The 13,367-nt window shown below is 38.9% G+C and overlaps 1 protein-coding gene across 3 annotated transcripts in view; it reads left to right on the top strand.

The window, feature by feature from the left end:
• LOC132381535 (uncharacterized) overlaps positions 1–13,367 on the top strand; it is a 127,294-nt gene that overhangs the window by 90,310 nt on the left and 23,617 nt on the right. For all 3 annotated transcript variants that reach the window (XM_059951023.1, XM_059951024.1, XM_059951025.1), the window contains 3 exons: positions 180–231; positions 3,995–4,153; positions 10,336–10,447. In XM_059951023.1, the coding sequence (XP_059807006.1) occupies positions 180–231; positions 3,995–4,153; positions 10,336–10,447 (323 nt within the window). The remainder of the gene's footprint in view (positions 1–179; positions 232–3,994; positions 4,154–10,335; positions 10,448–13,367) is intronic.

Below are 13,367 nucleotides of genomic sequence, written 5' to 3'. Positions count from 1 at the left end.
GGGGAATGGTTGCTCCTTGCCGTCCTGAAGTCAACAACCATTTCTTTTGTTCACATTAAGGGTTCAGCATAGACTAGATGGGCTTAAGGGCCTGTTTCCATTTTGTAGTCTTCTGTGGCTGTATGACTGCGATGCTCCATAATTGTGCATTGTAATCATTGAACGTTTATTTTGTTTAGGTGGCATTTTCATAATTATTCACAATCGCATAAGGCTCCACGCAAGAAAAGGGTAAGCCCTGATAGTGTTGATTTAATTATGTCCTGTATTTATTTAAGTTGTGGCTATTCTAGTAAGATGCTTATTTTATAAAGTGTTTTGAAAATAGAATGATAAAATCATAAAATATTGGAGAATATTATCCTTATCCAGCTAGTATAAACCCAGTGGCCAGCCTCTTCCCATTTTCAGCGAATATTATTATTTGGAGTCCTATCCGCCAGTAGTTTTAAAGACATAACGATAGTGTAGAGGTTCGGAGTTCAATTCCAATACTGTCTGTGCGTCCTCCCGTTGAAATGTGTGGGGTTTCCTCCAGGTGCTTCAGTTTCCTCTCATAGTCCAAAGACGTACCAGGTAGGTCAAATAGACGTTGTAAATTGTTCCATGATTTGGTTAGGGTTAATCCATTTTGTTGGTGTGGCTCAAAGGGCCTACTCTGCACTGTATAGCTGAATAAATAAATAGATACACGTGTGCTCCTGACAGTAACTACCCAAAACTCTATCAATGCTGTCTGTATAAAATATTCCAAGTCTACTGACAGGAAAAGTGAGCATTATGTCAGTAACCTCCCCAAGCCAGCATCCCCAACACTGAGAGCCTAGTTACACTAAGCCATCCTCCATTGGGCAGGCCATATCATTTGAATATCTGACACCAAGTACTGGAAACAGCTACACTCCATTGAAGTTTATCACAGCAAAGTACAGTGAAGACAGATGTCGAGCATTGTCTCAGAACATCCTTGCAAAAAATGTGTCCAGGCTCAATCAGTAAATGGAATAGAAGTATCCAGGAAGGCACTGAGGGACTTTGGTCTCCTCCAGGACCTGCATGGGCAAGGAAAATGCTGATCTCCAGCACCTCAGCAGAGCATGCAGATCCATATGCGTCTGTTCATCCTACTAGGAACTCAGAGTGCAGTGGAAGCAGTTCCTCAGCAACTGCCAAGGAGTTGACCATTTAGCAGAGAATTATTGCAGAAGATGCCACACTTCTCCAGAGCCTCTTGTGAACTAACCTGCCCCTTCGTTCTTTTTGTGGCCTTTGTGCTCTCGTTACTGTTTTGCCACCCGCTGCATACGTATTGTGACCATAAGTTCAAACACATTTGTAGGTTTTTCCTTATTTAAATACTTTTAAGGTCTTGGAAGCCAACCATACATACAAGATCTGAACAATTGCTGGTTGTGAAAATTATTACTTTAATAAAAAAATACACTTTTTATATTGTCTAATAAATGAAAGTTCCAATAGCTGGATTTTCTTGACAACAATTCACCGTGTTTTTTTTTGGGGCAGCGAATTATAAAGACAAATTCTGCAGATGCTGAACATCCATTGCAACACACACAAAATGCTGGAGGAGCTCAACAGGGCAGGCAGCATATATTGAAATGAATACACAGTTGACATTTTGGGCCGAGACCCTTCATTAGAACTGGAAGGAGTACAAGCTAGAAGGTAATAGGTGAAGCCTAGTAGTTGGGGGGAAGGGGATGAAATAAGAAGCTGAGAAGTGATAATTGGAAAAGGTAAAGGGGCGGAGAAGAAGGAACTTGATGTGAGAGGAAAGTAGATGATGGGCGAGGGAAGGAGGAAAAGGCACCAGGGGAGGTAATGGGCTGGTGAGGAGAAATTACAAGGTTCCAGAGTGGGGAATTATAGAACGAGGAAGGCAGAAAAAAATTGCTGAAAGTTGGATAAATCTGTGGGTTGATTCCTTCAGGTTGAAGGCTACCCGTATGGAATATGAGGTGTTGCTCCTCCAACCTGCCCTCAGTGTGGCAGAAAAATAGGCCATGGACCAACATCAGAATGGGAATAGGGATGGAAATTAAAATGGTTGGCCACCGGGAAACTGCTTTTTGCAGATGGAATGGAGGGTGGTCCCCTAATCTACACAGGGCAGCAGAAGATTTTGTGTAAAATTAAAATAACCTCACTTTGAAATCAATGCAGATTGTAAATCATTTGAATTATTGTAGTATACAGCAAAGAAATGGGCCTTATCAGCCCACATCACATAATAGAAGTCTTGGGAGTAGGTTTAGGTCCTCTATTTCAGAAAGGATGTGCTGGCATTTGAGATGGTCCACATGAAGTTCATGAGAATGATCCCAACATGCCAGGAATGAAAGGGTTAATGTGTGAGGAACGTTTGATGGCTCTGGGCCTGTAACCCCTGAAGTATATAAGAATAAGGGAGTATCTTGTAAGCAGCTGCGCAAGTTGACTCTGTGGTTCAGAAGGCTTACGGTGTATTGGCCTTCATCAATCGTGGAATTGAATTTGGGAGCCGAGAGGTAATGTTGCTGCTATATAGGACCCTGGTCAGACCCCAATTGGAGTACTGTGCTGAGTTCTGGTTGCCTCGCTACAGGAAGGATGTGGAAGCCATAGAAAGGGTACAGGGGAGATTTACAAGGATTTTGCCTGGATTAGGGAGCATACCTTATGAGAATAGGTTGAGTAAACTTCACCTTTTCTCCCTGGAGCGACAGAGGATGAGAGGTGACCTGATAAAAGTGTACAAGATGATGAGAGGCATTTATCATGTGGATAGTCAGGCCTTTTCCCAGGGCTGAATTGGTTGCCACAAGAGGACACAGGTTTAAGGTGCTGGAGAGTAGGTACAGAGGAGATGTCGGGGTAAGATTTTTTACTCAGAGTGGTGATTTGCGTGGAATGGGCTGCCCGCAACGGTGGTGGAGGCGGATATGATAGGGTCTTTTAAGAGACTTTTGGATAGGAACATGGATTTTTGAAAAATAGAGGGCTGTAGGTAAGCCTAGTAATTTCTAAGGTAGGGACATGTTCAGCACAATTTTGGAGGCCAAAGGGCCTGTATTGTGCTGTAGGTTTTCTATGTTTTTATCTTATTGAAACCTATGAAATATTGAAAAGCCTAGGCCCTAGCTGGAGTGAGTGTGGAGAGGGAGGCTAGGACCAGGGGACGCAGCATCAGAATACAAGGGTGTTCCTTTAGAAATTAGATGAGGAATTTCTTGAGCCAGAGGGTGGTTAATCTGTGGAATTCATTACCACGTATGGCTGTGGAGGCCATCAGTGGATATACTTAAAATGGAGGTTAATATCTTCTTGATTAGTAAGGGTATAAAAGGTTACAGGGAAAAAGCAAGAGAATGGGGTTGAGAGGGATAACAAGGTGTAATGGAATGGCAGAGTAGACTCCATGTTCTTCCGAATTGCCTCATCCTGCTCCTCTGCCGAATGGTCTGGTGTTAACCATATTTATTTACACCATTCCCATTTGCCCATGTTAGGCGTATATCCCCCTAGGCTTTCCAGGCTGTCCTCCTGCACAATCTCAACATGAAATATCAAATGTCTCTTTGCCTCTACAGATACTGTGTGACTTGTTCAGTTCTTCCAGCAATTTCTTTGCTGCAACATCTGTAGTCTCTTGTGTTTTCCTCTATACTTTCCCTTTCCAAGTACCTGTACAAATGTGTCTTAAACATTGCAATTGTACCTGCCTCAACCAGTTCATTCCAGATGTTCACCATCCCCTGTGTGGAAAAAGTTGTCTCCCAAATCACCTTTAAGATTCAGATCTTCATTCAGTACTTTGAGTGTGCTTATGTTAGTGTTCTGGCTGTTTAACCTCTGCAGTTCAGCAAAAGTTTGATCTTTCTGTGCAGTATGGTATCTTTAGAAGCATAACAGGGTATCTTTAGAAGCATAACAGACATTGCCTATGGATGTGATCTTACATTTCTGTGCAACATATATTATGTTTATTTTAAAGAGCTGCATTGAGTCTGAGCTAGGGAAGACCAGGAAGAATCCACTGCTGCACACCCTGAGAGAGCGAGAATGGCGCAAACAGATGCAGAAACGTTTCAACGAGCTGAGGGAGCTGCTCTTCCAGGATGAGAGAGTTTCAAAGCGTGCCATCCTCATTGAGGTTGGCTAAACCAATTTCTATAACTTTTATTTCTTTGACTAGCTAAGAATCTTAACAGTTATTGTTTCCTTCAGGTTTATGTTCCATCTTGGTAATGAAGCAATTGTAGAAGGAGTAAGAGCTTCTCACTCCAGCTGTAACCCACCAAGAGGTCGATTTTTTAAAAAAAAATTATTCAAACTGTCAAAGGAAGATAATGCATTAAAATATCTGATCCCCAAAGGCAATGGGGCAAGACAACAAAATTTGTATCCACCTTATGAAAATAGCACTGTATAGGATGTTCACAGAACAGATCATGCGGAACACTGCTTGTCACTGACATCCAGACAGAATACTTCCCATTTACTATCACCCTCTGCATTTGGTAGACAAGTCAATTCTCAATCCATATAGCCAAATTTCCCTGGATCCCATGACTCATGACTTTCTGGATGAACATACCCTGTCAAACTCCTTACTAAAATTCACATACACCACACAGTACATACAGCATACGGCAGTATAGTGGTTAGCACAACACTTTATGGTATAGGCAACCCGGGTTTGATTCCCACCACTACCTGTAAGGAGTTTGTAGATTTTCTCCATGACCGTGTGGGTTTCCTCTGGGTGCTCCAGTTTCCACCCACTGTCCAAAGGTGTACTGGTTGGTAGGCCAAATTAATCACAGTAAGTTGTCCCATGATTAAGTTATGAGTAAATCAGGGGTTGCTGGGTGGTAAGACTCAAAGGGTCTAGAAGGGCCTATTTCGTGCTGAATCTCAATTATTTTTTTAAAAATCAACTGCTCTTCCTTCATCAGTTTGTTTTGTCACCAATTTGTTAGGCTCATGAGGTAGGATTTGCCCTTTACAATGCTATCCTGACTATCCCTAATAAAGCTATGCTTCTTCACATGCTTGTAAATCCTGTCCATAAGAAACTTCTCCAATAGTTTGCCCACCACTGATGTAAGAATCACTGGTCTCTGATTCCCAGGATTACCTAGAACAACATTTGCCATCCTTCATGCAACCATCATTGTCATTGCCCCAGCAACCTCTCCCCTTGCTTACACTAGTAACCTGGGATATATCCCATCCAGCCTTGGGGACTTATCTATGCTAATGTTTCTCAGAAGTTTGAACACTACCTCTTTCTTAACTTTAACATCCTCCAACATGTTGACTTATTCTACAGTGACCTCACATTTGTCAAAGTTCCTGGTAAACACTAAAGCAAAGTATTCATTAAGAACCTCCATCTCTTCCACCTACAAACATGTATTCTTCTCTCACACTAGACACCCTCCTGCTCCTCACATGTGTTCAACACCTTGGGGTTTTCCTTAATCCTGCTTGTCAAGGTTTTTCTCATGTACCCTTATTCTTTACTCAGTCTCTTAAACTCCTTGCTGGCTACCTTATAAATCTCAAGAGCACTGTCTGATTTTTGTTTCTTTAATCTTAAGTATGCTTTCTTTTTCCTCTTGAATAAATGTCCCACTTCTCTTATCAACTATGGTTCCTTTACCATCCTTTTTTTCTCTCTCTCAGCCAAATACATCTGTCCAAATCCCCACGCGAGTGTCCCTAAACAGCTTCCAGATTTCTGCTGGGCATTTCTCCAATTTACGTTTCTGGTTTATCAACATCATAATTCGCCCTCCCCTGATAAAATATTTTCCCATTTCATTTGCTCATATCCTTGTCCGTGGCTATGCTAAGGTCAGGGAGTTGTGGTGCTCCCTATCTCTGTTGTCGCCTACTGAGGATCTGTCACCTGACAAGGTTCATTGCCTAGTACTAGATCCAGTGTGGCCTCTTCTGTGGTCTACCTATCCGCATACTGTGTTAGGAAATGGTCCTGTCACATCTAATTGATTCTGCCCATTTAAACCTTTTGAACTAAGGAGACAGCAGTCAATATTAGGGAAGTTGATATCAGTTGTGAAAACAACCCTTGTTTTTGTACCTTTCCAATATCTGGTCTTTGAACCCTGAATTATGTAACATTTCCTTTTTTATTATTTTCTCCTTGTGACCCTCACGTGCTGAAACCGATGGTCATTCCTTTTCCCACAGTCACTAAGATTTACTGTACCTAGAAAATAATATTTGCATCTGTGTCCCACACAGACTCAGATTGAGTTCAATGCCAGCTGGGTGGGGTTCAGAACTATAACTTGCATGCAATTTTTTTTCAGTTCCAAGCTGCCAAAGGGAAAACTTCTCATACAAACCTCAGTGTAGATTGCTGGACTCTGGACTCATTGTGATCAGCTCCTTCCCTCCTTGAAACTGCAGTCTGTTTCACTATGCCTCAGAATCAATGCCATTAAATCACTTGCATTTCATTTACACTCAACACACTTTCTTGTAGCATCTCATTGTTAATGTAAACTGACTTATAAATTACAACTCTGGCTAGTTTCAGACTTTTTTTAAAAGCTGGATTCTGTCTCTACAAGTTGTACCAATTAAATTATGTGAATGTTGTTTACCATGCAGTAAACTGTAAATCCAGCATACATTGCCATTAAAAAGCATTCACCCCCCCCCCCCCAGAAGTTTTCATGTTTTAATTTCTTACAACATTGAATCAGTGGATTTAATTTAGCTTTTTTTGTCACTGATCAACAAAAAGACTCTTTCATGTCAAAGTGAAAACTGATCCCTACAAAGTGGTCTAAATTAATTACAAATATAAAACAAAATAATTGATTGCATAAGTATTTAGTAGATGCACTTTGGCAACAATTTCAGCCCTGAGTCTGTGTATGTAGCTCTGTTTCAGCTTTGTACATCTGGACCCTACAATTTTTCCACATTCTTCCTTACAAAACTGCTCAAGCTCTGTCAGATTGCATGGGGATTATGAGTGAACCGCCTTTTTCAAGTCAATCGACAAATTCTCAATTGAATTGAGGTCTGGGCTCCTAATTGGCCACTCCAGGACATAGACTTTGTTGTATTAAACCATTCCTGTGCAGCTTTGGCTTTTTGCTTGAAGTCATTGTCTTGCTGGAAAACAAATTTTCTATCTCCTGAGGAGACTGAGGTCCTTTAACATCTGCCGGATGATGCTGAGAATGTTCTATGAGTCTGTGGTGGCCAGTGCTATCATGTTTGCTGTTGTGTGCTGGGGCAGCTGGCTGAGGGTAGTAGACACCAACAGAATCAACAAACTCATTTGTAAGGCCAGTGATGATGTGGGCGTGGAACTGAACTCTCTGACAGTGGTGTCTGAAAAGAGGATGCTGTCCAAGTTGCATGCCATCTTGGACAATGACTCCCATCCACTCCGTAAAGTACTGGTTAGGCACAGGACTACATTTAGCCAGAGACTCATTCCATCGAGATGCAACACTGAGCATCATAGGAAGTCATTCCTGCCTGCGGCCATCAAACTTTACAACTCCTCCCTCGAAGTGTCAGACACCCTGAGCCAGTAGGCTGGTCCTGGACTTAATATCCATTTGACATGATTAACTTATTATTATTTAATTATTTATGGTTTTATATTGCTATATTTCTACACTATTCTTGGTTGGTGCGACTGTAACGAAACCCAATTTCCCTCGGGATCAATAAAGTATGTCTGTCTGTCTGTAAATCTCCCATGTCTCTTGCAGACTACATCAGGTTTTCCTTCAGGATTTCCCTGTATTTTGTTGCATTCATTTTACCCTCTTCCTTCACAAGCCTTCCAGTGTGTGCTGCAGTGAGGCATCCCCACAGCATGATGCAGCCACTACCATGCTTCATGGTAGGGATGGTGTGTTTTTGATGATGTGCGCCAAATGTAGTGTTTAGTCTGGCCGTAAAGCTCAATTTTGGTTTCATCAGACTATAGAACCTTCCAGCTGACTTCAGAGTCTCCCACCTGCCTTCTGCCAAACTCTAGCTAAGATTTCGTGTGAGTTTTTTTTCCAACAGTGGCTTTCTCTTTGTCACTCTCGTATAAAACTGCAACTGTTGAAGCACCTGGGCAACAGTTGTATGTGCAGTCTCTCCCGACTCTGCTACTGAGGCTTGTAACATGGGTCTCTTGATGGCTTCCCTTACTAGTCATCTTGCACAGTCACTCAGTTTTTGAGGATGGCCTGCTTTAGGTGATTTACAGCTGTGCCCTATTCTTTCCATTTCTTACTCTAATGGATATTCAGTGACTTGGAAATGTTCTTGTATCCATCACCTGACTTATGCTTTTCAATAACCTCTTCATAGAGTTGCTTGGAGTGTTCTTTTGTATTCACGGTGTAGTTTTTGTCAGGATACTGACTTGCCAGTAATTGGACCTTCCAGATACAGGTTTATTTTTACTGCAGTCAGTTGAAACACCTTGACTGCACACAGGTCTCCAAAAATAGATCCCCCTTTAACTATGTGACTTCTAAAACCAATTGGATGCATCAGTGATGATGTGGCGCCTTAAGGGGGGGGGGGGGCGCACGAATACTTGCACATCATTTTGTTTTATATTTGTTATTAATTTAGATCTGTTTTCCCTTTGACATGAAAGAGTCTTTTTCTGTTGATCGGTGTCAAAAAAGCCAAATTAAATCCTCTGTGTTTCAATGTGGTAAAACAATAAAACATGAAAACTTCTGGGGGGTGTTAAATATATGTCTTATAGGCACTTTAGATGTTTGAGACTATTGGATATTGATTAATACTTTTTAACATTTAGCAGTAGTATAACTTCTACAATGAACCTGATTAATTTAAAGAGAGCATAGGGAACAGGATCCCAGGGAGTTCAGCAGAGGAGGACCTGACCAGCTTCGCAACATGGGGAATGTGCCCCTGGTGTGTTTAAGGGAGCCCAAGAGTTGACATCCTGTGACCCAGAATAAACCAATTAAAACAAAGCAATGAACTGTTGGCACTGTCTACTGACTTAACAATTAGCATTTCATTCTGCAAATAGGACACTGCCTCTTTGTGTATACACACACAGGCACAGCCAGCCGTGATGTTTTATCTTCTGCAGAGTATATAATATATAGAATTAGGAGTGGGCCAGTTGGTGCCTCGTGTCTGCCTCACTTAATGCCTCAGTGCATTTTCCTGTAGAAACTTCATATCCCCTTTATTTTCCTTCATATCTAAATTTAGTTTTCTGTAGAAATGGAAGTTCCAACAGATAATTGTATAATTGATGCTTCATAGTTCAAAGTAAATTTATTATCAGTGTGTAATCACCACATGCAATCTTGAGATTCATTTTCTTGCATTCACAGAACAAAGAAATACAATAGATTCAATGAAAAACTTAATTCAATGAAAAATTCCAAGACTGACAAACAATCAATGTGCAAGAGAAGACAAACTGGGACCTGAGGCTCCTGTATCGCCATCCTAATGGCAGCAGCAAGAAGAGAGCACAGTCTGGGTGGTGGGGGTCCTTGATACATGCTGCTCTCTTGTAGCAATGTTCCTTGTGGATGGGCTTTTCCTGTGATGGACAGGGCTGTATCCACTACTTTTTGTCATTCTTGGGCATGTTTCCATAGTTGCCGTGATACAGCCTGTCAGGATATTTGGAGTTACTCTTGTACCTTCCATAAGAAAATAAAGTATGTATACCAACCTTACTAAAAAGTCAAAGGGGCTGTAGGAGTGATGGAAAGAAAACACCACTTGGTACTCACTTGTTCCTGATGAATATTTGCTGATAACATTATCATAGGCAAAAATACCAGAAAGTTGTGTTGATACAGATGCTGGTTGGAGTGTTTCAGAATCTGCTGCTGCACTGATTTCATTATGTGAGAAGCAAGAATGCCAACAGAGTAGTATGATTGTTGGTAATGGTACAGGCTGGGCAAGTTGTGATGAACCCAAACCCACTGAGACCAAAACATGAGCACTCGAAAGCCTGCACCAAAAAGAGCGTCTTCCACATGTGGGAGGCCCAGTCAATTCACCACATGGTCAATTGGCTCCAAGCACACTTGTATTCTTGCAATTGATCTGATACAGTTCATGTGCTGTCCAGAGTTTGGCAATCTACATAAATTATTAATGACGTGCAGCCAGAAAAACGCTGAATTTTATGGATATTAAAATATGTAAATTTATGGATATTTATAACATTTTGTATTGTTATAACTTTTTTTTTGTTGTGGCTTGCACTGATGTACACCAGCGTTAATATCAAGCTTTTCATTACATCATTTTGTTGATTCCCCACAGAGCATCAATGAAATCCATAATTTGTGTCAACAAAGCCGTAAACTGTGTGTGGAGAAGAAGCTGCTGATGAAAAAGCACAAGGCGTTGTTAAAAATAATTTCAGTCCTCTCAGGTATACAGTCTATAAATATTTTTTAATTTTAATTCTTAAAAGAGTTAGGAAAGACCAAACTACTTTGTAGATACAATAGCTGTGCTACATTTAGTTAATCCAGTAATGCTATAAATCTTGGCCTGTGATGGTTTGTCGTTGATTGCATTGTGTAAACTTCTCAATACAGAACGTTAAAAGTATCTCTGTGAGAGATGTGAGATGGATTTGTTTACCGAATTATTCACTGCAAGGATGTCATTTTGCTAAGACGTGTAAACTTTGCACAAACGTAGAAAGGAACTGAAGAAGCATTGAGACCAGACAAACCGAATGATAGACGCCATTCAATATGTCAGGACATTGTCGGATCTGTGATAGGTTTGACCAAATTATTCTTTCTTTCTTTTTCAATCTTTTTATTATTGTTATTAATATCAACAAAATACAATTGATATATAGGTAATGGGATTACAAACATACACATTTCCATTGCACATGAAAGAATACATAAGCAATGATTACAGTATAAATGAGTATTCCCAAATCATGAACGATACAGTATATAGATGAACAAGGTAAATCTGGGTATATCATAACATATAATAAAAAAAAACAAAAAAGAAAAAAAATTATTATGCAAAAAAAACTAAACTAATAATCTAATAGCTAATAAAGAAAAAAAAGCAAAAAAAGAAAGAGAAAAACTGGAAAAAGAAAAAAAGGGGGGCTGTTTATAATATCTCACAAGAATACATAATCATCAGTGTCGTCAACTCCGATCCTCTCAACATATATAAAATTAAAACTGGAAAATCAAATAGGCTTGAAACAGGGTCATATTACATCATATGAAAATATTGAATAAATGGTCTCCATATCTTTTCAATTTTAATAGTAGTATCAAATACACCACTTCTAATTTTTTCTAAATTTAAACATAACATAGTTTGAGAAAACCAATGAAATACAGTGGGAGGATTAATTTCCTTCCAATTCAGCAAAATAGATCTTCTAGCCATTAGAGTAAGAAACGCAATCATTCGACAGGCGGAAGAAGATAAATGAGTCCATCATTGATAAACCAAAAATTGTGGTAATAGGATGGGGTTGTAAATCAATGTTCAATACCGCAGAGATAATATCAAAAATATCTTTCCAATATTTTTTCAAAAGCGGACACGACCAGAACATATGAGTTAAAGATGCTATTTCAGATTGACATCTATCACAAATAGGATTTATATAAGAATAAAAATGAGCTAATTTATCCTTGGACATATGGGCCCTATGTATGACCTTAAACTGTATTAATGAATGTTTGGCACATATAGATGATGTATTAACTAATTGAAGAATTCTATCCCAATTCTTAATAGGAATAATAAGATTAAGCTCTCTTTCCCAATCATTTTTTGTCTTATAAAGGGGCTCTGAACATATCTTCATAATTATAAAGTTTTGATATAAGCCCTTTTTGGAAAGGGTTTAATTCAAACAAACTCTCCAAAATACCTGAAGACACAAAATTTGGAAAAGTAGGAAGTGCAGTATTTTTTTAAAAAATGTCTAATCTGTAAATATCTAAAAAAATGAAATCTAGGCAAATTATATTTATTAGATAATTGCTCAAAAGACATAAAACAATTGTCCAAAAATAAATCAGAAAATCGTAGTAATCCCTTAGTCTTCCAAGCCGAATAAGCTTGGTCTATAATTGAAGGGTGGAAAAAACAATTGGATACAATAGGAATATTTAAAACAAACTGAGTCAACCCAAAAAATTTCCGAAATTGAAACCATATATGTAAAGTATGTTTAACTATCAGGTTGTCAATTCGTTTCGGCAATTTAAAAAGAGCAAAAGGGAGAGAAGTCCCTAAAATAGAACCCAGTGCATAACCTGGTACCGATTTAATTTCCAAGCTCACCCAATGAGGGCTAAAAGATCCATCCCAATCTTTCAACCAACATATCAAATATCTAATATTAACTGCCCAATAATAAAATCTAAAATTAGGCAATGCTAACCCACCTTCCTTCTTTGCCTTCTGTAAGTATAGTTTACCTAACCTGGGATTTTTATTCTGCCATATATATGAGGAAATTTTTGAATCAACATTAGTAATAAACAGATTTCGGAATAAAAATTGGTACCGCTTGAAAAATATATAAAAACTTGGGTAAAATAACCATCTTAATAGCATTAATCCTATCTATCAGAGATAAAGATAATGGTGACCACTTAGTAAACAAGCGTTTAATCTGATCAATTAAGGGTACAAAATTAACCTTAAATAACCCTTTATGGTTTTTTGTGATTTTAATCCCTAAGTAAATAAAAGAGTCATTAACTAATTTAAAAGGCAAGTTTCCATAAATTGGGACCTGTCTAATCAAAGGAAACAATTCACTCTTATTAAGATTCAATTTATACCCAGAAAAATCACTAAGTTGAGCCAACAATGATAAAACTGCTGGAATAGATTTCTCAGGATAGCAATAAATAATAATAAATCATCTGCATACAAAGATAACTTATGAATATCTGTCCCATGATTAATACCAGAAATATCCTGTGATTCTCTGATGGCAATTGCCAAAGGTTCTAAAGCAATATTAAATAATAATGGGCTAAGAGGACAGCCTTGTCTAGTGCCCCGAAATAAATGAAAAAAGGGAGATCTTTGATTATTAGTAAACACCGAGGCTACTGGAGTGTGATAAATCAATTTAATCCAGGAAATAAATGGCGGACTAAAATTAAACTTCTCCAACACATTAAGTAAGGCCATTCAACTCTTGTCAAGTGTTTTCTCCGCGTCTAATGAAATAACACATTCTGAAATATTATGTGAAGGAGTATACACAATATTCAATAACCTCCTAACATTAAAAAAAGAGTAACGGTTTTTAATAAAGCCGGTTTGATCTTCCGAGA

The sequence above is a fragment of the Hypanus sabinus genome, chromosome 26 (genome assembly GCF_030144855.1).
Source record: "Hypanus sabinus isolate sHypSab1 chromosome 26, sHypSab1.hap1, whole genome shotgun sequence".
Classification (NCBI taxonomy): Eukaryota; Metazoa; Chordata; class Chondrichthyes; order Myliobatiformes; family Dasyatidae; genus Hypanus; species Hypanus sabinus.
Note: the sequence above shows the minus strand (reverse complement) of the source record. Positions and strands in the feature narration are given on the sequence as shown.